The sequence below is a fragment of the Cynocephalus volans genome, chromosome 16 (genome assembly GCF_027409185.1).
Source record: "Cynocephalus volans isolate mCynVol1 chromosome 16, mCynVol1.pri, whole genome shotgun sequence".
NCBI classification, from domain to species: Eukaryota; Metazoa; Chordata; class Mammalia; order Dermoptera; family Cynocephalidae; genus Cynocephalus; species Cynocephalus volans.
This window is the reverse complement of record NC_084475.1, coordinates 2,645,051-2,671,242: the sequence shown is the minus strand read 5'-3', so window position 1 is coordinate 2,671,242 and position 26,192 is coordinate 2,645,051. Positions and strand designations below refer to the sequence as shown.

Genomic DNA, 26,192 nt, shown 5'->3' with positions numbered 1-26,192 from the left:
TGTAGTTGCCTGGGAGAGAGAAATGGGGAGCGATGGCTGTTTCTTTTCAGGGTGGTGAAAATGTTCTGGAATTAAATAATGGTGATTGTTGTACAACCTTGTGAATTCACTGAATTGTACACTTTATAGTGTTGCATTTTATGGTATGTGGATATCTCAATGTAAAAAGAACCATGTTGTAATACATAAAGCACCAGGTGCCAGGAGAACATACATCTTGGTAGAAGGAAAAAAGAGAAGTAAAGATTCAGACTCTTCCTTCACCAAGGCCAAAATGAGTCAGTGGTAAGGCTGGGAGCCATGCAGCTGGTCCCTTGTGACCTCCCCTTTTCTTCCATTTCTAGTATATTCTTCCATTTTTTTAAATACCATTAACTTGATTCATAACACTAGTTAATATTCAATAAGATAATGTTACGAAGAGAAATAATGTGTCATGTGACTGGTTAAGGATGGTTCCTCCAACTAGGGCTTTAAGGGTTCTCTGCTTTTTTTCTCTTTGGGGTGGAGGGGGACATTAACACCTTAAGTCACTGGTGAGCTCTGTGCAAGTAGGCTCCTCCACCTCTGCATCTCCTCCTACCCGCTTTCCCCAGCCATTAAAAGTGACTGTAAAGCAATTTGTAGTGAAAACAACTTAGCCAAGTTTGTTATCCTTCCTCCGAAATTATCTCAGTTCTCCAACCCTTCACTCTGTCTTAGCTCATTCATGGCCTTGCATCTATCAGCTCAGTGTTTCCTCTTAAGTCAGCAATAGGATCCTTGCATTTGTCCCTAGTGAAATCAACATACGGGGCCTGTCTGTATTATCCTATTTCTTCCTCCTGTTTTAGAGCATTCTTTTCTTCACTGAGGTCGTGCCTAGGCAGTGGAGAGAATGAGTATGAAGTGACTGAAAAGCTGAAATCTGGGGACTCTACAACAACTCTTTTTCTGTGAATCAGATGATATGAGCGTTTTAGATTCAGAGGGCACTGTAGTAGAGATTATTTCCATTGCTGGTTCAATTCTTGCATTTTATAGATAAACTAAGGTGCACTGACACCTAGTCCATGGCCTTAGTCACACCTTTATGGGAGTGAAATGTGACAAACTTTTTGTTAGCCTCAAAGACTATCTCAGACTCAAAGTTTAAGAGGAAAACTCAAATATTTTTGCATAAGCCTTTTGCTGTAGAACAATGGAACAGGATTCTTAAAATAAGGGGACATTTCTCCTGTTGGGTTTTTTCCCTCCAGATTCTTCTCTACAGGTCCAGACAGACGGGCTACATTTCCTTTCTAGTAACTGAGGAGGCAGAGAACAATCGAGGACTGACGCATGTCATCACTATCCTGAATGTACTGAAATCCTAACAGCTTTAGCAGAAAAACTGTCCAAAGCAGGCAGTGAAAATAAATTTAAAACAGGACAAACTCCAAAACTATGTATGCTAGAATCTCAAGGCAGGCAGGGAAAACTGGTTGCTTGGAGGAAGGCAGTCGAAGAAATAAGCAGTGATATTCTGATAAGTGTGAAGTCTGTGGGGATGGAGTAACCCCTCTCCTTTGTTCATCGACACACACCCATGAGCCATGAGAACGTGACTGCCCACAGGAAGCTCCTCAACACAAGACCTCTGACTGCGTCACATAAACCCTTTCTCAGGGGCAAAGTCTAAAGGATCTGAAATGGTGAGCCTGTATTTTAATCAATGTTCTGAGAATAGCCTTGACACAGACTCCTGGCAGTGAGGAAGAAAGGACGAATAACCTCGCAGAAGCCTCCCTGGCAGTGAGGAACACAGAAGCAGCCAGGGCTCTGAATCGGGCAGACCTGGGTTTGAATCTTGGCTCTGTCACTTTCTGGGTAAGTGACTTAGTATCATTTACCTCACAGGGCAGTTTGAGGATTAAATGGAAGAGCATGTGTAAAGCACCTAGCATGGGACTGGGCACAGGGCAGGTGCTCAGCAGTAATGATGTCATATCTGTACTTGCCAGTAAGCAGAAACCCTGGGGATATCCAGAGGTGGCCTGGCCAGGAGCTCCAGAAGTGGGGAATTCTCAGTGGAAAAGGAGTTCTCTGCTCTAAAGGTCCTATTCAAGTTAGAAACCACCTTCAAGATAAAATGCATAAAAAGCTAAATTGTCATCATTCAGCTCCTATTACAAGGGAACAAAGAGCTTCGTGACTTGTAAGTGGTTCTGTCACTTCTTAATGGTGTGAACCTAGGACAAGTTATCCAACATTTCTGAGTTTTAACTTCCTCATCTGCAAAATGAGGATAATAATGTCTACATCACAAGAGCTGCTGGAAAAATGAAAATGAGATACAGGAGAGAACATGTACCGAGCATTTACCACGTGCCAAACGCTATTCTAAGAACTGACTTGCATGTTCTCTCACTTGCATAAGTACCAATATACTGCCTGGGACATAATAAGCACCTCATAAATGTAGGTATTAAAGAAATGTTACAGGGCAGAGGAAGAATTACTAAGCTTCCAAGAGAAGAAAAGATACCTCGTTATACAGGTGGGAAGAATAACATGCAGTGGGAGAAAAAATGTAAAATAGTTACTGGGTGTGATGATCTCAAAACTTTTGAACCATTACAAATTAAGCAGCCACCCTAAATTATTCCAAAGGACAGACCCAAATTGTTATCTTCATCTTAATGTTTATGCCTCTCTGACTCTGAGAAGAAGCTGCCAGGATTCCGGTACATACCAAAAAGTGATGAGCACACCCTGAAGTGTGCAAACTTCTGTGTGTCTGCAACTATCTAAAGGAAACCAATGCTAGCGGACTGGGGTTGTGGGAATGGCGTAAGAAGCAAGAGTGTCTCTGTGACCGCAGCTCAACTTGCCTTCATAGTGTGGCCATATCTATCTCACTGATATTCTCAACAGTGGGATAATTCAATGGGGGTATCGTTTGGATTTTCCTCTTATTCTCTCAGTGCTTATGTTCTTTGGTAAAATACTGATGTGCCACACACAAGCCAGAGCATGCATGTGCTCTATCTGAATAAGGTACAGTCTTTCTACATCAGAGTCCTTCAGTTTCTAAAATCATGGAGCTTTGATTGTTAGAATGAATTAAGCGACTAAAAGAATTTTCTAAAATAAGCCATCAGTCTGGACTTGTGTAAGTAAATGACGGAGATGCAATTTAAAGTCAGGGAAAACAGTACACTTCACACTTAAGATTATCAACCACTGCTGGTTTTCCATAACATATTTCATTCCTGATTTCATCTGAGAGAGATTTGATTATTACTGCCATTCAAAGAGTGGTACCTTACTAATAAGCTCTTGGCACATCTTCGAGGTGGATTTCAGATTCAAAATAGACTGACCCCACCACACTGCTGACCTGTTCTGTCAGTGCTTGTCAATATCACAGGGACTTCACGCAAGAGATTTACTGGATTGTCATTACCTGGAACCTACAGGTGAATCCAGGTTTTGTGGGGCCTGAACATTATCTAATTTGGGAAATCCTCTCTAATAAAACATGCAAAATTATGAATACAAAAATTGCTAGGGCCCCTCCCAGGACCTTGGAAAGGGCCTGTGCAAGTGAGGAGCCCTGAAGCTTAGGCTCCATTCAATTCATGATAAATCCATCTCAGCTGGCACATTTTTATGAATTTTTTTTAATTCAGGGAAAAATAACTGTTTCAACTTGTAAACATCCCAGAACTGTGTCATATCAGCCATAAAATTACTGACATCCTCCCTTGGCAAGCTGCCTTTGGAAAGAGATGCTTATATCTAATTATGGCAAGCGTTTCCTCAAGCAAATTAGCTTTGTCTATTAGAAAGACTTGACCCCAAACAAAGGAGCCCAGCCCCCAATGTATATTTGGTGTATTGTGACCTTGTGCCAATCTTTGAAAGTAACTGTGAATCAGTTTGAGGGGTACAGCTCTATTCAAATCACATGATATGAGTATTAGTTTCCAACATGAGTTAGCTCTTATTTTTTCATCACCATGAAGCAAATGCCTGTTTCTGCTGTTTAAGATGAACATAGAAACTCAAGATAAACAAGTTGGTGCCTCCTCTGTTATAAGTCCTCCCTAACCCACCACACATTCCCATGTTGTCATCTCCCTATCTTGTTACCCTGCGGCACAGATCCTGGCATGGCCCTCATATGTTTTCCCACCAATATCCATCTTCCTCCTTCCAGTATGAAAGTGTCTTGTGGACAAAGTCTCTGTCCTATTCCAATTTGGACCCCCCACACTTAGTACAGTTCCTAGCACACAGTGGGCATGACACCCAGTGAATGTTTTTTAATTAATTCATTAAGCTTTATTATTTGTGATTTTTTTCCCCGTATTGCCTACATAACCACCATGAAACTTGGATTCTTTTTTTTTTTTCTAAGATGACCAGTAAGGGGATCTTAACCCTTGACTTGGTGTTGTCAGCACCACGCTCACCCATGAGCTAACTGGCCATCCCTACATGGGATCCGAACCCGTGGCCTTGGTGTTATCCGCACCACACTCTCCTGAGTGAGCCACGGGCCAGCCCGAAACTTGGATTCTTATGAGGGACTTTCAGTCATATAGAATGCTTTGTAAAGGTGGTTTAAGACATTTGTATTGACATTACCAAAACCTCTTGGTGGAGGCCCCGAGACAGCTCTCTGATGTGCAGGTGAAAGCAAAGCAGATGCCCACTGTTCTTTCCCCAAGTCAGGCATCAGCAAATTGATGAGGGGACAGAAGAGGCCACCACAGATGGACACATGCAGGAACTGGTCATCCAGCTGCAGGCACATCCTGAACACTCCCTCTAACTCAAGATGTGTGAAACTGGGTTTCTGAACCACAAGACAGGTAGACTGTCCTTTCCAAAGTCAGGTTTAGAGGAGAATCTTCAACTGGCCGGTTAGCTCAGTTGGTTAGAGTGCAGAGTTGATAACACCATGGTCAAGGGTTCAGATCCCCATAACAGCCAGTCACCAAAAAACAAAAAAACTTCACCTCTAGTCAAAAATCCCCTGCAGGCCATTGAACATGCCCCCTAGGATTTGCCTGTGTCACAGAGAAATCACAGACATCTTAAGCTGAAAGGGAGTAAAACCTTCAATACTTTTTGTTACAGAGAAGTCAGGAAAAAAGTATATGGAATTAGGCTAGAGCAATGTCTTTTCTTTACAGATATTTTTCACACTGTAGCTTAACATAAATACCATCTTTTCCCACACCTCAAAGCTTTGCATTGCCCACAGATAATTCATAAATTTAGAGGTACATAATTTTGAAAACTAATGTTCTGGGTGATTGGGGAGAGGAGTATTCTGGGAGAGGTTTCCTGAAATTCTTTCTACATCCCCATTTACAAAAAACTGGCACTGAGAAAGCATCTGCACACCTTTTGCTCCCTGGAGGATTTTGTGTTAAGCTTTGTTCTCTGCAGCTACATGTTAAACATGGTTAGAAAGTGTAGTGGATTGAATTATGTTCCCCCCAAACTCACTGAAGCTTGAATCGTGTCCCCCAAGTCTGATGTATTAGAAACTTAGCCCCACTGTGACTGTTATCAGTGTGAGAAATCCTATTATGGTAATTGAAAAGTGGAGCCTTGAGGAGGTGATTGGATTGTAGGATTGTACAGTAGTGGATGGATTAAAAACGGTGGTCAGGGGGTGGTTCTGAGGGCTTTATGTCTTTCTCTTGTTCTCTCTGCTCTCTCAGCTTCCACCATCTTGCAATGTGAGATCCCTGAATCACTGTCACCATCACCAGATGGACTTTGGGCTTCCCAGCCTCAGAAACTGTCATTTCCTTTATGAATTACCCAGTTCCAAGTATTTTGTTATAAGCAACAAAAATGGACTACTACAAGCAGTTAGGAACTCTGCATGTGAGCAGAAATCTAAGTTAAATTCAGCATAGTTTCAAGAACCATTCATGTATCAGGGCGGCATCATAGGGCCTCCTATAACAATACTAATTTCTTTCTTTCTTTCTTTCTTTTTGGCAGCTGGCCCCTACTGGGATCTGAAGCCATGACCTTGGTGTTATTAGTGCTGTGCTCTCCCAAGTAAGCTAACTGGCCCACATACTTGCGTGGTGCCTTTTACTGCCCATGTCAAAGATCAGTACCAAGGAAGGCAGAGCATGTCATATATGTTACACAAGCTTCTTGGCCTCTTTGTACCTTAGTTTCCCTATTTGAAAAAAATGAATGGATCTTAAGACATACTTTTCAGCGTTCATAATGGCTTATACCCAGCTAACAGAGAACTGTATGGTATTTTTATACATAAATAGTTTTTTACATTTGTATCTTCTATTTCACTTACAACTCATTTAAAAACTGAAAGCCGTGCCATGCTTGAAATGTTCCGAAGCTCACTTCGCTGATTAAGTTGCAACGAAGATTTCTACAAAAAAAAAAAAAAAAAAAAAAAGACAGAAGCCAAATGACAAGAAGAAAAAAGATGTTCCAAAAGTAATTCTAAATTTATACACAATGAAACATAATCTTAATACTTTCTCCATACACCAAAGAAATACCACTGTGGAAGCTACTGGCTTATGATTTATACTCATATTTACACGTGTGGTGTATTAGATACAAAACAGTGCAATTCTCAGTAGATACTTGTGTTAAGTGATCTTCATTTCTCTAGAACAGGGTTTCACAACTTCAGTGCTATTTGACATTTTGACGTTTTGAGCTAGATAGTTCTTTGTTGTGGGGGTTTGTCCTGTACATTGTAGGTTGTTCAGCAGCATTCCTGGTCTCTGCCCACTATATGCAAGCAGCACACCCACAGCTGTGACAACCTGAAATGTCTCCAGACATTGCCAAATGTCACCGGGGTGCAAAATCACACTGGCTGACAGTCGTTGCTCTATCACAGTTCACTCTGATCATGTAATAATGTTCACACTAATCTTTGCTAGAGATGAAAAGGGTTTGCTGTGTAATTTTAGTAACTTACTACTAGTAAAATTTTAATCATATTTCAAAATGAACAGCAAAGAGGTTTACAATTTTTATAAAAATTCCAAATATAATAAAGTTGTATCTGTAACTTACAGAGACTTCAAAAAAGGAAGCGCTTCAAATGTGCGTCTTTCAATGGCCTGTATTTTATTACAAGATAGATCTCTAGAAAAAGGAAAAGGAAAATATTGCCTTGATTGGCTATTGTACATAATTAGTAGGAAAAAATAGTAGAGTTTAGAGTGATAATATTGAATATGGAATTTTTGTCTAGACTTTAAACCTTTGGACTTGTAGTTGAACTTTCAAGAGCCCCTCACCTTGCCTGTATCTCTCCCAATAGTCTCACCATCATGATCCTCATAAATAGAATATACAATTATAGATTTTGACAGATTTTGGAGATAATCTTTCCTGAGCCCAGGAGAATTGACTAGATGACCTTTTATAGTCTCATCAAATTCTAGATTATCAGCTCAAAGTTTTTATCTGTATGTATAATTTCTAATATTAAAAGGAATATTCTCACATTCATACACCTTCCTGTTTTAGTTGTTTTTCTAAGCCAGTTCAATAACTAGAAGAAATAAAAGATGTCTACTGGCCAGCCACAAAAGAAAGAAGAAAGAAGAAGAAGAAACAAAATATCACTTGAAAGGAAGTTAATCCTCTGTTCAGAATTACACTTTCCATCATATTAGTAGAAATTTATTTTTGGCTTTATATTGCCTTAATATTCCATGAAAGCAGTTTTTTTAGTACATGGTGAGACAACAAAAATCAACATGGAACTTGGTTTTTATTTGAAAACACCCATTCTTGACCACGACTGACTCTCCTACTTCTGTTGATTCCAGCTTGTCCCTCACTTTTCACCTGGATGGGTATAACTGTTGTCTGACTTGTGTCTCCATCTGTGGTCTCTCCCTTTCTAATCCATCCTGCACAGTCACCAGATGAACTGTCCAGAACTGGTTCTCAAAGACCAGCATCACCTGGGAACTTACTGAAGATGCAAATTCTAGGCCCTCCTCTAGACCAACAGACTCAGCAACTGTGAGGATGGAGTCCAGAACCTGTTCTAACCAGGCCAAGTGATTCTGATGCATGCTCAAGATTGTCTCAGAGCACTGCTGTGACAACAGGGGCCCCCATGGTGGCTCCCTTGCTTAGCATGCAAAGCTCTTGAAGATCTGGCTCCAATCTTCTATTCTCCCTCCTTGTACCCTACAGGTACTCATGGCATTCCTCAAATACTTTCCTGTGTTTTCCCTTTCTGCCACTTTCCGTTTGCAAGCATAGAATATTCTCTCCAAGATGTCTGTCTGATGATACCCAAAGGCCCTTCAAGGTCCTGTTCAAACAGCACTGCTCTAAGTAACATCTTCCCTGACCCAACTTGAAGTCTTCTCTCCTTCTTCAGTGCTCCAGAAACAATTTATACCTCTTATTGCCCATATTCATTTTTTTTCTTTTTAATACAGTCATTTTTGCATCCCATTTCTTCAGAGCATAAACTTGAAAGCATGGACTAGGTCTCGCTCATCTGCATTGCTCACCATGTTTAAAACCAACATGTGCTGGTTAAAAAAAATAAAAATAGAAAGATAAAACCAACACGTGGAAATAAAGCAAACTCAAATATTTATAAAGTAAATAAATAGCTGGGGAATGAGTAGAGGAAGGACAATGACTATTTTAAAAAGAAATGTAGTTGTGCTGCTTCACGGCCTCTTCTGCTGCTCTGCAGCACTGTCACCCACTTAGTGCTTGTTGTATTGTGGTTTGAGCTTATGCGTTTCTTTACCCTGAGAGATCATGATTTTCTAGAAGGTAGTGACCCTGTCTTTCTCATCTTTGTGTCTCCAACAGTGGGCACAGTGCTTGGCATATTATTCTTTTTTAGCTTTTATTTATTGACTGGCATATTTTCTAATGAATGAGAATACACATGCCAACATGGGATTACAAGCTTAACAAAGTATGTCATAGTAGAAGTAATGAAGGGCCTACTCCACTGAGCAGTTTTCTCATTTGTTTTTCTCCAGAATGTGTGTGTGCAGTTTGGGAGGCCAGATGGCAGAGGTGCCCAAGAAGACCAATATGAAAGTGGTCATCCTCGTAAGGCATAGAAGGTTTGATAGTTCAAAGGACTATTTTTAGTGTCACATGAGGCTCTTTATACCCACCTTCCCTTAAGCCTTCTACATTTGAATGAAGAATCTGTTTGCTAAAGAGCATCATTAATTAGCTTACTAAGAATTAATGACATACACACCTCTGGATCCATGGAGAAAATATAAAATTCAAGCTTTCACAGCAAACAACATGGTATCTCAAAACAGACAGAAATACTATACAAACATTTCTAGCTATACTATTTAACCATCATTTTGAAACATCTATTTTTAATATGAGTATAACAATTCCTGCATTGAAATTGTTAATATCAGTCGTTCTCTTGGTTCCTTAACCATTCTTAATATTACTTGCATAATTCATGTTTAGTTAATTAATATTTAAATGTTAATTTAGATTAAATTACCATAAAATTCTGGGTTAATGGCATTCAAATGAATATAGGTGGTCTATATTTTCTTCTCCTTTAGGCAACAATCTTTGGTTAACTTTAATTCCTCTCATTCTACTAAACCAACTTTTTTGGACCTTTTTAAAAGGGAAGACTGTAAATATTTTAGGCTTTGGGGGCTACATACAATCTCTGTTACATATTCTTTGTTTCTTTTCTTTTTCTGTTTCAGCCTTTTGATAATGTAACAGCCATTCTCAATTTATGGGCTGTTCAAGAACAGACTGTGGATCAAATTTGACCCTTGGACCACAGACTATACAAGCAGATGGCATATGAACACTTATGAAACAACGTTCACACGCATGTCAATAATTGCTCAGATTTTATTACCACTTTTGTTCTTTAAGTGAAGTTTTTTTCTATCTATATCTCATCTATATAATTTAACAAATTGAAAATACATAGGAGATAGTTAATGCTAGAGATGGGCTGAGACCCTACACAGACTTACAGAATTGCAGAACTTTATTGCTGAAAGAAATTTCAGATTATCTAATTTGAACCCCTTATTCATTTATAGATTACATAACTAAAAACTCATAAATAAATACGATTAACTAACTTACAGATGCTGGAGGGAGAGCAGGCCTTCAAATGAATCCTTACGTAATTCAGTCAAATGATTTTCACTGAGAATTCTGGAAAATGAAAAAGTTATTTCTGAGTCAAAATGCAAACTAACCACACTATTTGCTACAGAGGACTAACTCCTGTATGTGGAGGAAACAAGGGCAATGGTTCCAACTAAATACCCCAATTCTTACTTAATTTCAGGATGTTGATGTCTGTTCTGTTTTTATTCAAACCTTTTCTCCTTCTCCTTTTTGGGTCCATCTGTCTCCACCCTCCCCACCCCGACACCTACCTACTCTTCCCACCAAATTGTGTATTTAATGCCTGCCCTCTAGATCACTAAGTCCTTGTTAGATCCCAACTCTGGGTGGTACCAAGCTTGGCAGAACTGCCGTTTTCTCCTCTCTTTTCCCAAACCTTATTATGGAACCCCCACATGGAACTATGTCGGGGTTGCAAGTGATGCCATTTGACTCCCTGCCTCCCCATTATTATTTTTTGAGAGCTATAAAATGCATATAACTGTTCAGTTTAATAATGATAAAGAAAATAGTCATGTTAACACCATCATGTCAAGAAAAAACACTGCTAGTGCCCATGAAGCCTCCAGAATGCTCCTTTCCAATCACAACCCTCTCTCTGACCTGTAAAGGTAACCACTATCCTGACTTTTAGAATAATTTCCTTGCTTTTCAAATGTAGTTCTACCTATTATATATCAGCCATAGACAGCACAATTTAGTTTTGCCTCTCCTTGAACTGTATATAAATGGAATAATATTATGTGTGTTATTTTCTATCTTGCTTCTTTCACACAACATTCTGTTTGTAAATTCAAGATGCTGCATGTAGCTGAGACTGGCTCAGTTCAGTGCCTGTGCTGCATGTCCAATAAGGTAGCCACTAGCTATGTGTGCTTTGTACTTGAGAGTGGCTAGTGTGACTGAGGAACTGAACATTTAGTTTCATTAATTTTAATTATTTTTAAATTTAAAAACTGATACCCGATGCAGGTATTAGAAAATGTTTAATACGTTTGCAACAACTTGGGTATATGATGCTACTTTTTCAACCGCAAATTTTATGAAATCTCAATACAGACTAAGTATTTCTAATGGAAATTTAGCAACCAAATTGAAATTTCAAAGAGTTAGTGTAGAAAAAGAGTGCAAACTCCCCAGTTAATAATTTTATACTAATTACAAGTAGAAAAAATAATTTGTTGTATATTTTGAATACAGTATAAAAATAGAATATCTCAATAGTAGTGTATATAGTGATTACACATTGAAATAATATTTTGACTTTATGGGTTAAAAAGTATATTAACATTTATTTCACCTGTTTCTTTTTACTTTTATTTTTTAAATGGCTACCAGAAAAGTTCAGGTTATGTATGTGGCTTGCATTACGTTACTACTGAATAATGCTGCTTTAGAGTATTCCATTGTGTGACTATACCACAATTTATTTATTCATTCTACTGTTGATGGATACTGAGATTTTTCTTTTTTTTAGTTATTGCAAACAACACTGCTTTGAACATTCTTGTACATGTATCCTGCTGACACATGTACCTGAGTTTCTCTAGGCTGTAAGGGTACAAAATTATTTTCCTAAGGCGTTGTGCTATTTTGAGTTGGCAGATGGAGAACATGCCAAGTCTCTACCTTTCCAACCTCTACCAAATCCCTAAAAATGATAGAACAGATATAATTTAAAAATCCACAAGCTTAGCTCAAACATGGAAGCAGCTCTACAAATGCTCCACTACCAGAGACACCCTGGAGCCACATACAGAGTTATTGGTTAGGGTACTGCAACCCCATAGCCCGAGGCACATCAGCCCATATCCTTCCTCCTCAGACAAGGCAGCAAAGGGTGTCTTTCTCCAGGCAGGAGCAACTGGTGTTAGAAAAGCACAGGGTCCCGGACCCTGGAAGGGGTGCACTCCCTTACGAGCCACATCCCACCCCTCCCCTTCCTTATTCTCAGGAGACTCCATCTGGAACACAAGCCCCAGCATCTCATTTCACCTCTCCCCGAGAGCTGTAAGCAGCAGAATTCCAACTACAAAGATGAGTGGTACTCAGGAATGACCAAACAATGTGAGAAAGCCAACTCCATTAAGGACAGAAAACAAACCCAAACCAACTTAAGAGCTTAAAGCCAATGAATCAGAGTTAACAGAGAAAGCACAGAGGACTTTAGAAGAGCAGAATTAATATCCTCAGACAGCTGTAAGCTGATAGTGCATCCATGAAAAAGAATCAACTAAAGATTATACAAATGAAAAAAATTCATCATTAATAAAAAACTCACTATATGAAGAGCACAAAGAACAGTTGAGGAATAAATGAGAAAACAGAGAGATACAGCCAATGATTTCTCCAAAATGCAGAATGGAGAGGATAGGAATGATCCTCAGACAAGCCTGACACCTGGGCCTACCCAACAACTGTTATGGCTTTTGCTTCCCTTAGTCTTGCAGTCAAGACTGGGAACGTGCTGGGGGAGAGGGTGTTGCACTCTTGGGGCCCTGAGAATACATCAAAGACCCCGACCTCAATTTGAAATTCACCACTTTAGAAGGAACAGCAGTGATGGTCAGAATGTGTGATGGGGACACCAGGTGATGTTGGGATTGATTTGTCTTCTCACCTCGGTTAGCTAATGGTTTCTTATTTTCATGGAAATGATCCAAAAAGGAAAACAAATCAACACGCCCAACAATGTTTATAATAACCCTCTTCATAACTATAAAAAGTTGGACAAAACCCTACCTTCCTATATGACTTAACAAAAACCGTATGGATATACTACGAAGGGTGTACAAAAAAGACATAGGAAATGATGATTAATAAAAGTCAAGACAAAAATGAAACTTGTATATACAAATTATAACTTTAAAAAATATAAACAGTGACAAGGATTCAGTAAGGACAGAGAAAGACGGGGGCTGATCTTCAGCTGTTTATGGTCCATGTCTTTTATGACTGGCTTGTGCCCATGTCAGACTGTTTGGTTGAAGAGTTGAATATCATGCTAGGACTGGGAGTGACTAAAAAGTATTTTAAATTTGTGGGTTTTCTTTCTGTTTGGATGAAAAATTGTTTGGATGACAGGATAGTAAAAAATTTTTTAAAAATAAATTCAACCGAGAAGAAAAGCTTAGACTGAGAAATGAGTCAGTCAGCAAAAAATTACTCCAAAAAAGCAACATCAAATAAGCGACTGGAATGAGATACATTAACCTGCTGAACTCCAAATATTCATTTTGAATGAAGCAAAAAAATTAATACTATAGGGAATCAGTTAACTCAGATCTAAAATTTTCTCAAACCACAGAAATATCAAAACAAGGCCACCTTAACTAAAATTTAAGAAACATCCATGTTTAAATTCTCACCAAGGCAATCTTCTAAATTTCACAATATTCATTCTTGATTCTTTATAACAGACAATTATTCTTCCTTCTGCTTCTGTAACTTCTAGGACATCAAGAGGGCTCAGCGGGCTTTTCTGGCCTTAGTTATACATACAATGCAAGCAGCAGGCCGTCCTGAAATTGACTTACTCTCCTTCCCCTGCTTCCTCTCTCTCAAAATCACTTACCAGGACTTGAGATTATAACTACTATATTTATAAGTTATTTGCATATTACATATTTATAGCCCTTTGAGAGCTGGACGTTTGGTCTGTTTGTTCCTTCCTGGGCCTGTATGCCTGGCACCTAGAACAGTTTCTGGCACATCAATTCTCAGATATGCTACTTTTATTTAAAACAAAGCATCCATGTATTATCACTCATGAGGCTAAGTACAGCTTTGCAGGAAAAGAAATTTCTTTCTTCTCCCCTACGTTTTTTGGCTCTTAGTGTTTTATGAGACAAAATCATTGGAGAATCTCATAAAAGCTAGGGATCCCTTTCCCCTCAAAAAACTGTACATTCTTGAATACATGCAAAGAAGTTTAGGCAATTTCCATTTGTGTATCATCCCTTTAGGGCAGAGGTCTGTGAGAGGAATGAGTTGAATTCAGGAGGCCAAACTTGGATGAGAAATAAAATTACATCTCTCTTTTCACAAACCTCTACTGAAATGAACATTTTCTTCCATCATGAATGTATGCAACAAACCACAGGAGATCAGCATTTCACTTAATTTGTTCCCCAACAGAAATCACAGATATTTTCATGTCACACATTGGTTGACATATCACAAAATATCATCAATTCTCATCACTACCTTGAAAATATAATAGTTATTAGTCATACCACTATGTCTTGTTATTTAATGCATTGAGACATTATTCTGTCATTAATCTTTTTTAAAAAATATTTTGAAAACTGTATTTCAATATCAGTTTCTTTGTTTCCCTAGATGTTTTATCTTATGCATTTAAAAACATTATCCCAAGAATACAGGCTTCTGCAGATCGCCAAAGAGATAAATGCCAACAAAAAATAGTTTTGAGAAACTCTGCCTTAGGAATCCGTAGATCACAAGCTAAGAACCTTTGTCTCACAAGGCAAAAATCTCAAGCTGACTTATAATGTACAAACTTCTAAATTCATATTTTAATAATTACTTTTTAAATTTAATATTTTTTAAAAGTATGTAATATATATTTACATGGCTCAAAATTCATAAAGTATATAGGAAATAATCAAAGGTTTTTCTCCCACCCCTATACCTCAGCCTTCCTCTTTCTCCAGCCCCCACAAGAAATTAGTGTTATTTATTTCTTGTGCCAGGGAACTTTCATTTTTCTTACAAGTTTGGGAAATAAAATCTACAAATCAGATACTATCGTGGTAAAGATAAACTATATATAGCATTTAAGAAATTCATAAATTAAAAGAATACAACTGCCTGGTTCTAGCATTTCTCAGACTATAGGGGGAGTCTATTGTAAGGTGGCCTTAATCCCCCTTTTCTTAAATTACTATAACTGTTAAGTGTTTTATTTTTAATTCAGAAATCATTTATGACTTTTCTACACAAGTTGAACTAATGTTATGACACACAAACTGTTGTGAAAAATGCCAATTTACTTTGAATGTAAGTATTTCTTCCAAAATCATTTGTCCTAACCGATTCCTTCTACAAATCAATAAGAAAATGATAAAACATTCAACAGAAATATGAACAAAGGACAGAAAACTCAGAGAAGAAACACATTCAAATGCTCAATAAACATTTAGAAATTTAAATTTATGAGTAATCAAAAAATTCAAATTCAGATGTGACCGCTTTTTATTCACCAATCGTATCAGCAAAAGATGGAGAATACCCAGCAGTGAAAGGGGTGGGGGTGAGTGCCGTCATATTCTGTTGACCGGAGTGTAAGTCGGCAAATCTCCTGTGAGGGCAACTAAGATTTCATATCTGCATAGCCATCACCCCGACAATTCCATTCCAGGTATCTACTCTACGGAAATACTTGCCGATGTCCGCAAAGAAGCACGGACAAGGACGTTCAGTGCAGCAATGCATGTAACAAGAAAACTGACCGTAATCTACGCATCTATCAATAAGGGAATCACTAAACTGTGATACATCCACACTATGGAACATATGTACATATATGTATGGTTTTTTTCTAGTTCATGCAAGCTTTTAAATGTCTTTTGGCAGCTCTCGGTGTCACAGCACAAAGGGAGAGTTGGCACTTAGCAGCACACTTTGACATAACTGTAGGCAGGTCCCAGCTGATACCTTCAGTAATGCGACTGGTTTGCTCTTCAGGAGCGTTTCAGCGGATCAGAGGGGTGTCCCCTCCTCTTCCTCCTCTCCTGCCACCGCCCCCCTGCTGCCCCTCCCACGTGCAGCGCATGCAAACACCCCTAAATCACACATTAGTGACCGCATCAGATTAATAGGAGGATTCTGCGGGTGCAACATACGCTTAGCCCCATAACATCCAAAGGAACAGAGAAAAGCGATGCACAGAAGACAGGGAGCAAAGAAGAAGCGGAAGGAAGGGAATCAAAGCAGTGCGCTCCAGAGCCGTTCCCAAGCTTCGCCAGGAGGCTGCGCCCTGCTTTGCCACCGCTGCACTCAGAATTTTAAATAAAGCAGATACCACCATCTTGCTTCCTGTTCTCCACTCTAAACTTATTCATTGCTTGGCCACACACCCCCTCCCCGGTCGCACAGGAACCCAGCTTGCTCCACTTATCTCCGTGCCCTGTTGCGACGCTTCTGAGGGCCAATAGCTAAGAAAGGAGTTTGCAAGGGCCGGCCCGTGGCTCACTCGGGAGAGTGCGGTGCTGATAACACCAAGGCCACGGGTTCGGACCCTATATAGGGATGGCCGGTTCACTCACTGGCTGAGCGTGGTGCCTATAACACCAAGCCAAGGGTTAAGATCCCCTTACCTGTCATCTTAAAAAAAAGAAAAGAAAGGAGTTTGCAGACGCACTCTCCAAGCACAGGAAGCTGTCCCACAACTTTCTGTGATCCCTCTGCCAGGAGAGGCATCCTTGTCTGGTGGATCCAGGAGCCTTGCTGGGGCTGGAAATGGTCTTCTCTAAGACCCCACGGCACAGATGGGCATGTGGGCAGAGGAGGAGCCAAAGATGACATCAGGGACATGGAAAGGGGAAGCGGTGGGGTAGACACTGCCAAGGCTGAGCTGCGGGGGACAGAGATGTTTAGACGAGGAGGGGGAAGCATCACTTCTCTGGTCTCAGCTCCCAGTGATTCCACCCACAGCACATTTCCTTTGTGCATCCCTCCAAGTGCTGGCGCTGGTTGTCTGCAGGATGCCCTTGGAGGAAGCCACGTGGAAGGCGCAGAGAGAGGAGCCATGGGGATTATCAAAGATGAAGATGGGCTCCCATCTGCTGGTGTATTCATTTGCTAGGGCTGCAGTAACAACAATGTGACTTACACAACAGACACATATTGTCTCACACTTCTGAAGGCAATGAGTCCCAGACTAAGGTGTCCACAGAGCTGGTTCCTTCTGTGGACTGTGAGGGAGAATCTGTTCCAGGTCTCCCTCCTAGCTGCTGGGGTTTGCTGGCAATCTTTGCCTTTCCTTGGCTTGTAGAAGCATCAACTCAGTCTCTGCCTTCATCTTCACATGGTGTTCTCCCTGTGTGTGTCTCGGTGTCCAAATTTCCCCTTTTTTATAAGGACACCAATCAGATTAGATTAGGGGTCCATCCTATTCTAATATGACATCATCTTAACTAATTATATCGACAATGACCCTATCTCCAAATAAGTTGCATTCTCAGGTCCTGGGTGTTAGGACTTCAACATACAAATGAGGGTGGGGAATAATTCAGTCTATAACAGTTTGGTACCTACTATGTACCAGGCACTGTGTGCATACTTTTCAGTATTACTTCTAACGCTTTAACAGTCCTGTGAGGTGGGTGTTTTCATACCCATGTTACAGAGGATGAGAGCACGGCTCAGAAAAGTAGAGGGTCTTGCCTGATGTTAGGCAACAGCAAGGCCATCTGAATGCATCACTCAACGCGTGCTGAGAACCTGGGAGCTGGCCACTGCAGCACTTCTCCCCTAGGATCCCAGACAGGAAACTGTCTCTCCATCAACTTTCTCCATATGTGCCACCCTGTTTAGAGTAGACTGGCCGAAGATCACTTAGTTCTGTCAGATTTCAACATGAATCACTCATGAACTATGATTCTCCAGAGTCAACGTGGCAGATGGTCTGTGGGTGTGGAGCCTCAGATGGACGGGGGACGCAGGGTGTGTTGGGCTGGAGCTTGGCCCTCTTCTGCACACGCTGCCTTGCTTGGCAAGATTCTTCTTCTTCTGAGCTAGTTTGGATGCTGGGAATTCCAAGGTCTACGGGCCACATCTGGTGAGGGCCTTCTTCATGGTCACCAGCTTATCACATGGCAAGAATGGCACATAGTATGGCATATAACGTAGGAGTTTAAGTGAATGGAGTAACCATGTTAAGTATTAGGAAGGAAAAATATCTAAGGCATATCATGAAGTGAAAGAATTAAGTTGTAGGATGTTACCATTTATGTAAAAAAAAAGATAAAACTACACAACAAAGCTATTTTGCTATGTGTACATATATGTATGCAAATGCATGGGGAAAGGTCTGGAAGGACATATACAAAACTCAGAGTAGTGCTTACCTCAGGGGTGAGGGATTAGTGCATGAAGAGGCTTTCCACTATACCTGTTACTTCATTTTTACACATAAGAATATAGTCAAGTATAACTTATATAACAAAAAATAAATTTAAATTGCCTGTTATTTTAAAGAGGCCACCAAATTTAATTTTAAATAACCATAAGGCTGCAATCAATAGAGGTTGATTTGGGATATGGAAGGGGAAATACCTTTTCTCAGAGGTACTGACCTCAAAATTCTGGACCAAGAAAGGACTTACACTGCATGTAGTATTTTGTATTCCTATCTGGAGAGAATATACTCACAGTTTCTCAGTCCAGCGGTATGCTTCCCACGCATGCTTATCAATGGAAGATATAGCGTTTCCTTGGAAATTTCTGTGAAGAAACACAGTTCACATCCTTGAATAGGTAGGAAAAGAATGAACAGAAAAAGTAAAAGAGTCATGGCAACCTCGTGGGGGATATTCAAACACGGAAAACACTAGCTTCTAATTTCCAGAGCTATCAGCTTCCCAGTTTGCACAATTAATAAAGAAATAATGTGGGGTCACAGGCACAAACCATGAGGCATCTCCTCAGAATCTTAACTTCCTATCTGACCAATCTTTTGGAAAGATAATGCCAGTTAATTACTCTTTTTTCTAAAAATCACTATGTGTCTAAACTGACTCCTACAAATTAATGAGAAAATGGTAAATAATTCAATAGAAAAATGGGTAAAAATACATCATCATAAGCCAAGAAGAATAAAGAATCCCCATGCCAAATAACACCAAAGCTTTGGCTAAGAGCTCTCTGCAGGAACCTTTCCAGGTACTGGAAGGGTGAGGGCAATTAGAAATTAAAGGGTCTAATGTGCTGAGATGGAAAGAACTCTTAGACATACTGTATAGGGAAAAAGCACAAATCACTGAGCAAGAAATAAAGCATCAACTCATTAGGGAAAAAACGGGAAGGAAAGAGATCGGAAGGAAGGACGTACACCAAAATGTCAGGGTTATCTTATGGGAGGCAGTGATGTCACAGGTAGGGTCTGGGGGCCCAGTAGTCAGCCTCAACCTGCCCAGTCCTCTTACCAGGTTCTTGACTCTGCCACAGGAAAGAATTCAAGGGCAGAGTCACAGTAGACAGTGAGAACAAGTTTAATATAACATAAGAAATACAGGTTCCACAGAGAGACTGCGGCACAGCCCAGAGACTGAGGCACAGCCCAGAGACTGAGCAGGGCCACACCAAGTTTAACACAAAAGTTAAGTGCAGTACAAACATCAAGTCTAACACAAAAGCTACAAAAACATACTTAAAGTTCAGTACAAAGTCCACGCTGGCTCCAGAGAATGAGCAGCGCTTGCTGAAAGCAAGATAGACACAAAGTAAAACATACACACCTCAGCCAAGTGCAGCCACCTCCAGAGAATGAGCAGCTGCTTGCTGAAACCAAGTTAGATACAAAGTAAAACACACACCTCAGCCAAGTGCAGCCACCTCCAGAGGATGAGCAGCTGCTTGCTGAAACCAAGTTAGATACAAAGTAAAACATACACACCTCAGCCAAGTGCAGGCGCCTCCAGGAAAGTGAGCAGCAATAACCAAGCCTTCAGCTGGGATTTGGCTTTTATAGTTTCTCTATCTAATGGATATTCAATTAAGGAGGTGGTTCCCAATTACATGCACCAGAAGGTTCTGTGCTCTCAACTGAGCACAACCAGCCACTGGATTGCATCAGCCAGTCCTCTGTGGTCTCATTTTCCCCCTGTTGGTGCTAAAAATAGGTCTAAGTGGCAACAGTAGCTTTCCTCCAGGGGAGAGCCCAGAGGAGGGGTCTGAGACCTCAGCAAGTGGCTGGAAACCCAGAGGCACGGCCTGAAACCCGAGCCCAGGGAAACTGAGCACATCCTGTATCAGTCAGGTGCAGGGTGGGGGGGGCGATAAGAGGTATGGGGGTTCAGATTTTCACATTTTATCCTATATACTTTCATGGCTCTTTAAAAAAAGTGGGAGTGTCTGCATGAATGACATATGTTTAAGGGAAGCTGTTAGATTCCTTATATTCACTTTCAACTCTGTGGATGACTGAATCCTCACCCTTAACTCTGTCCCCGTCCGGCAGCAACAACGTACTTAGTTTATATACACGATTTCCCCTGGGGAGGGGCAGAAACAAGTCAAAAGAAATACCCGTCTGCTCATGTGCCTAGTGGACACTTGCACTCAGCCAGAAGCCTTCTGGTTGCTTTATGCTCACCGATAATAAAAGATGCCTAAAGCTGAACTCATCTCCCTCAAACTGGCTCTCCTTCCCACCTGTCACGTTTCCACCTGTCATACCACCATCCTTCTCCTCATTTTCCAGGACAGAAACTTTGAAGTTATATTTGATACTTCTCTTTCCTGTACACCATCCCCCAACTCTTTAGTCAGTTACTAAGTCCCATCTGTTCTTTTTTGAGATGCTCCCAGGATTTTCTTTGTGCTCTTACCACAACCACTCTGATTCAGACCCTTTCCACACCACTCCTAGATTTTTTTTTTTTTTTTTTTTTTTGTCGTTTTTTCGTGACCGGCACTCAGCCAGTGAGTGCACCGGTCATTCCTATATAGGATCCGAACCCGCAGCGGGAGTGTCGCCGCGCTCCCAGCGCAGCACTCTACCGAGTGCGCCACGGGCTCGGCCCTCACTCCTAGATTTTGCTACAGCTATTTAGTCTCCCTCTATTAAGCTTCCCCCTCTAGATCACTCTAAATATGTATTCTACGTTAATCCTCCTGTTTTAATCATTTATCTGTTTTGCTTAAAAATTTCAATGGCTCTCCATCTCTCTTTGTGTAACTTTCAAAGCCCTATAGTTGATATTCAAGCTTTTTCATAATCATTGCTTCTTAACCCAATTCTTTGCAGCCAATTATCTACTAAATTTGACCATTCCTGCAGCCATGGCTTTGCCTAGGCTGTACTCTCTATTTTTTCCCTTTATAACAAATTATAGCCACTCTTTAGACCCCAGGTAAAGTTTTAGCTTACCCAGGCAACTTGCCCTGATCCCTTCACCTCAGTGATTACAAATTCTGGTGAATTACAGCTACTGTCTGCATCTAATTTAGCACTTAATTATATGTCACCTCCCTTTTTATGCCTAGTCCGTTTCTTCCCACCTATCATGTTCACATTCTGGAGACAATGTCATACTTCTGTGGCTCCCACAGTAGTTAGCCCTGGATTGGGTACAAAATGGCTGTTATCTATAGAAAGCCAGGGACAAAGATGTGTTCTCAACATAACTAAGGGACTGAACAATAATAATATTAATGGCTACCACTCATATGTATGCTAGGCACTGATATTATATATCGACGCATGTAAATCTCACAACAATTCTACAAAATAGTAACTATCATAATCCCCATTTTACAGATGAGGAAACTGAGTCACAGAACTAAATAACTCACCCAAGTTCACAAAGCTAATAAATGACAAAGCCAGGCAATCTGGCTCCAGACTCTACTCTTAACCACTTTGTTGTCTCATCACTAAGGACATGGGGAGAGACACCCTGCTGTAAAGAGTGTGGCTCAAAAATGGGAGGAGAGCAGAGGTTAAGAAATGTTATTGCGGAGATAAAGAAAAACAGAATTAAAGAAAGAGTCAGGGCAATCACAAGTGAAAGTCTGGAAAGGGGGCACAACTGTAAGGAGAGTGAGGATAAGGGGAAGTTGACAAGCAAAAGGTAAAATCAGAAAGTCGGTCAAAGTGGATTGGGAAGATGAGAAAGGCCTAGAAGACCTCAAGGAAAAGGCTGCCGTGCCAAGCAGGAGGGAGGGAACAAATGAGGAAAGGTGATTCTCACATGATGGTGAAGGTGCCGTTGTAGGTCTTGGGCTCTAGCACAGGCACTCGGCGGAGCCTCTGCTCTGGGCTGAGACCAGTACAGGACAGTGTCTCGTCTCTGCAGACACAGAGCTCACAGAGGTTGATGCTCTCCATGGCATTCTTTTCTGGGGTGTAGTTTTCAGAAGACACCAATGGATGCTGAGTTGTAGTAAGTTCCACATCCAAAGGTTGGGCTGTGACTGGAGTCAGGTTCGGATGCTGAGTCTGCACCTGCTGTGGATGTGGAGCTGTGCTCTTCTCCAGGGCTGTAGAGTACTCAGCCTCTGTAGTAGATACTGAAGTTACAGTAAGCTCCAGGTCTAAAGGCCAAACTGCAACATTGCGTGACGTTGGTTGCTGAGCTTGATCCTGTCCTGGTTTTGAAACTGTCACCTCCTGGTACACTGGAGGTTGAGCTGCAACCTCCTTAGGTGTTTCTGGAGGCTGAGTTGTGGTCTCCTGCCTGGTGGGAGAAGGTTTCAGCTCTGTGGTATGTTCTGTAGTTGTGGTAAGTTCCAGGTCCAAAGGTTTAACTGTGACTTGCGTCAACTTTGGATGCTGAGTCTGGGCCTGGTGTGGATGTGGAGCTGTAGTCTTCTTCAGCGCTGTAGAATGTTCAGCCTCCATAGTGGGTACTGGAGTTATGGTAAGTGCCAGATCGAAAGGTTGAGCTGTGACTGGAGTCGGGTTCGGATGCTGAGTCTGCACCTGGTCTGGATGTGGATATGTTACCTCGGGAGGCTTTGCAGAAGGAGCTGTAGTCTTCTTTAGGGCTGTAGAATGTTCAGCCTCCTCACTGGGTTCTGGAGTTATGGTAACCTCCACATCCGAAGGTTGAACTGTGATACTGGTCGTTGGATTTGGAGCTTGATCCTGACTTGGTGCTGGAACCGTCATCTCATAATTCATTGGAGGTTGACCTACAACTTCCTTAGATGGCTCTGGAGGCTGAGCTGGGGCCAACTGCTGTGTCGGGGAGGATTCCACCACCACAGAGGGCTCTGCAGCCTGAGCTGGGACCTCCTGCAGAACTGGAGAAGGTTCTGCCTCCTCTGGGGGACCTGGAGGCTGAGGAAGGGCCTCGTGATAGACTGGAGATGGTTCTACCTTCTCAGGGAGTTCTGCAGGTTGAGATGGGGCCACCTGCTGAGCTGGAGAAGGTTCTACCTCCTTAGGTGGCTCTGAAGGTGGAGCTGCAGCCTCCTGGGGGACTGGAGAAGGTTCGGCCTCTTTAGGGGGTTCTAGTTGCAGGCCTGGAGTCTCCTGGTGGGATGGTTCAACCTCCTTAGAGGGCTCTGGTGGCCCAGCAGGGGCCTCCTGTTGCACTGGAGAAAGGCCTACCTCCTTAAGAGGATCTGGACTCTGAGCTGTGGCCTCTTGCTGGGCTACATCAAATTCAATGTTTTCAAGGGAATCTGGAGTTTGGGAATAAGGATGGGATTGGATTGGATAAAATTCAACCTGCTCAATGGGAACTGAAGGCTTAGCAGGGCCCTCCTGCTGGAGTGGAGAAGGTTCAACCTCTGCACTAGGCTCTGGAGTAGTCATGGTGAGCTCCACATCCACATGTGTAACTGTTGTACTAGGCAGTGTTGAATCATGACTTCTGAATATATAAGGGAGATCTAGAGGTGAAAATGTCATCTCATCATCCAATGGAAGATGAATTGAGTCTTCCACAGAGGGTGCTAGAGGCTGGGTTGGGTGCTCCTGCTGGACTGCTGGAGGTTTGGCACCCACAGGGGGCTCTGGAGGCAGAGCTGGGGCCTCCTGCTGCACTGCAGAAGGTTCTGCCTCCTCGGTGGTCTGTGCATGCTCAGCTGCAGCCTCCTGCTGGGCCGCAGAAGGTTCTTCCTCCTCGTTGGTCTGTGCATGCTCAGCCGCAGCCTCCTGCTGCACTGCAGAAGGTTCTGCCTCCTCGGTGGTCTGTGCATGCTCAGCTGCAGCCTCCTGCTGGGCCGCAGAAGGTTCTTCCTCCTCGTTGGTCTGTGCATGCTCAGCCGCAGCCTCCTGCTGCACTGCAGAAGGTTCTGCCTCCTCGGTGGTCTGTTCATGCTCAGCCGCAGCCTCCTGCTGGGCCGCAGAAGGTTCTGCCTCCTCGGTGGTCTGTGCATGCTCAGCTGCAGCCTCCTGCTGGGCCGCAGAAGGTTCTTCCTCCTCGTTGGTCTGTGCATGCTCAGCCGCAGCCTCCTGCTGCACTGCAGAAGGTTCTGCCTCCTCGGTGGTCTGTTCATGCTCAGCCGCAGCCTCCTGCTGGGCCGCAGAAGGTTCTGCCTCCTCAGTGGTCTGTGCATGCTCAGCTGCAGCCTCCTGCTGGGCCGCAGAAGGTTCTTCCTCCTCGTTGGTCTGTGCATGCTCAGCCGCAGCCTCCTGCTGCACTGCAGAAGGTTCTGCCTCCTCGGTGGTCTGTTCATGCTCAGCCGCAGCCTCCTGCTGGGCCGCAGAAGGTTCTGCCTCCTCGGTGGTCTGTTCATGCTCAGCCGCAGCCTCCTGCTGGGCTGGAGAGGGCTCCTCATCCTTCATAGGTTCTTGAGATTGACCTGAAGCCTCTTGTTGAGATGGCAAAGGTTCAACCTCTTCGGGAGGCCCTGGAGGCAGAGTTGGGGCCTCCTGCTGGGTTGTAGAAGGTTCCACATCATGAGTTGGCACTGAGGGCTGAGCAGTAGACTCGTGGTAAGTTGGAAAAGTTCCCACCTCTGCAGCAGGTTCTGCTGTTATGGTAATCTGCAGATCTGGAGGTTTAGTAGTGGTACCAGGCAAGCTTAAATGCTGACTTTGTTGGTGACCTAGAGGTAAAACCGTCATTTCATGATGCTCTGGAGACTGAGCTGGTTGTTCCTGCTGGGTTTGAGAAAGTTCACTCTCCTCAGGAGACTCAGAAGTCTGAGCTGCCTGCTCCTGCTCACTGGGAAAAGGTTTGGCCTCCACAGCAGGGCCTGGAGGCTGAGCTAGGGCCTCCTGTTGGGTTGAAGCTTCTTCCTGCTCAGGAGGCTGTGGAGGCTGAGCTGGGTCTTGCTGGGGTGGAGAGGATTGGATCTCTTCAGGGAGCTCTAGGTTTTGAGATAGAGCCTCTTGCTGTAATTGATTAGTTTCAACTGGCTCGGGGGCCTCTAGATGCTCATCTGGGTCCCTCTGGGATTCTCGAGGAAATTCAGGATAATCTATATCCGTACTTGAAAATCCATTATCATCCTGCAAGATTTGTTTCGGATGCTTAGGTTTTGATGCAAATGTGTCTGGAATTCCAAGAATCTTGGCAAGCCGCGGATGCTGAGTGAGATCTCTCTTCCGGGGTGAAACAACAAACTTGGTTGCTTTTGAACTCTCACTGTCTACGGTTTGAATCTTACTTTTCAGTCTAAGAGGCAGAACCAGGGCCTGATTCTGTTGCCAGTCTTGCACTGGAACCATGTCTGGGAGCCTTTGTGGCCGAGCCAGCTTGTCACGCAGATCCCGATGCAGAACCGCAAACCGATCCGGCTCTGGGGGCAGTTCTTGAGCTGAATCCGGGCCCAGCGATGGAATCAGCTTCTTGGCCAATTCCCGAAACCAGACCAACATCTGGAAGGCAGCGGAGGATCCCAGGTAACCAAAGCTCCCTGCGGCTGCCGGGCGTTTAAACGCATGGGGTGATCCAGGTGGCAGTTCAGAGGAGCGCAAAGACCAAGTCTCAGTCAGCTCTGGGGGGATGGAGGTCAGTGGGACAGGGCGCCTGGCCCACTCCGGAAGGGGAGCCACCTGAACTAGCATCCATAAGGGTGCAAATGTCAGAAGCCAGAGGGCCCAAAAGCGCAACTGGGACATCATATAAATAAATAGAAGCTCTGGGGCACAGTGACCCAGACCAATCGGGTAACTGTTGCTCGCTGGGCGGCAACAGAACCCTTATGGCAGCCCCTGCCATGAGCACGCCCTGAGCAGCTGTAGCCACACCCCTGGCCCACCCTTCATTTATGATATCACTATCACTGACAACCTTTACTAGGCTCTGGCCCACAAGGGTGAGAGCCTTGTCCTGTAATCAAGGGGCTCAAGCCTCCCTCCCCCCTGCAGAGGTGAC

The 26,192-nt window shown here is 42.7% G+C and overlaps 3 protein-coding genes across 3 annotated transcripts in view; 1 reads left to right on the top strand and 2 right to left on the bottom strand.

Moving 5' to 3' along the window:
- LOC134364985 (serine/threonine-protein kinase tousled-like 2) overlaps positions 1–6,188 on the top strand; it is a 67,790-nt gene extending 61,602 nt beyond the window's left edge. Inside the window, exon 6 of the mRNA XM_063081205.1 lies at positions 5,992–6,188. The gene's annotated coding sequence lies outside the window, so the exon portion shown is untranslated. The remainder of the gene's footprint in view (positions 1–5,991) is intronic.
- Positions 1–24,655, bottom strand: part of LOC134365088 (leucine-rich repeat-containing protein 37A2-like) — a 53,541-nt gene extending 28,886 nt beyond the window's left edge. The window contains exons 1-7 of the mRNA XM_063081275.1: positions 22,841–24,655; positions 22,572–22,702; positions 22,110–22,454; positions 18,568–18,639; positions 10,123–10,194; positions 7,057–7,128; positions 6,314–6,394 (exon numbers count right to left, since the gene is read on the bottom strand). Coding sequence (XP_062937345.1) covers positions 6,314–6,394; positions 7,057–7,128; positions 10,123–10,194; positions 18,568–18,639; positions 22,110–22,454; positions 22,572–22,702; positions 22,841–24,655 — 2,588 coding nt within the window. The remainder of the gene's footprint in view (positions 1–6,313; positions 6,395–7,056; positions 7,129–10,122; positions 10,195–18,567; positions 18,640–22,109; positions 22,455–22,571; positions 22,703–22,840) is intronic.
- LOC134365087 (leucine-rich repeat-containing protein 37B-like) lies at positions 24,652–25,882 on the bottom strand. The gene is made up of 3 exons (XM_063081274.1): positions 25,061–25,882; positions 24,782–24,973; positions 24,652–24,681 (listed from the first exon to the last, which is right to left on the bottom strand). The coding sequence occupies exons 1-3, from the start codon at positions 25,880–25,882 to the stop codon at positions 24,652–24,654; spliced, it is 1,044 nt and encodes a 347-aa protein (XP_062937344.1).
- Positions 25,883–26,192: the final 310 nt, after the last annotated feature.

Coding starts and splice junctions, on each gene's coding strand:
- LOC134365087 (XM_063081274.1), bottom strand. CDS start 25,882: ATGCTAGTTCAGGTGGCTCCCCTTCCGGAGTGGGCCAGGCGCCCTGTC. Junction 24,974..25,060: donor CTCAGCCTCCAGGCCCTGCT/GTGGAGGCCAAA, acceptor TCTCAAACCCAG/CAGGAACAACCAGCTCAGTC. Junction 24,682..24,781: donor AGTCTACTGCTCAGCCCTCA/GTGCCAACTCAT, acceptor CATCTCAACAAG/AGGCTTCAGGTCAATCTCAA.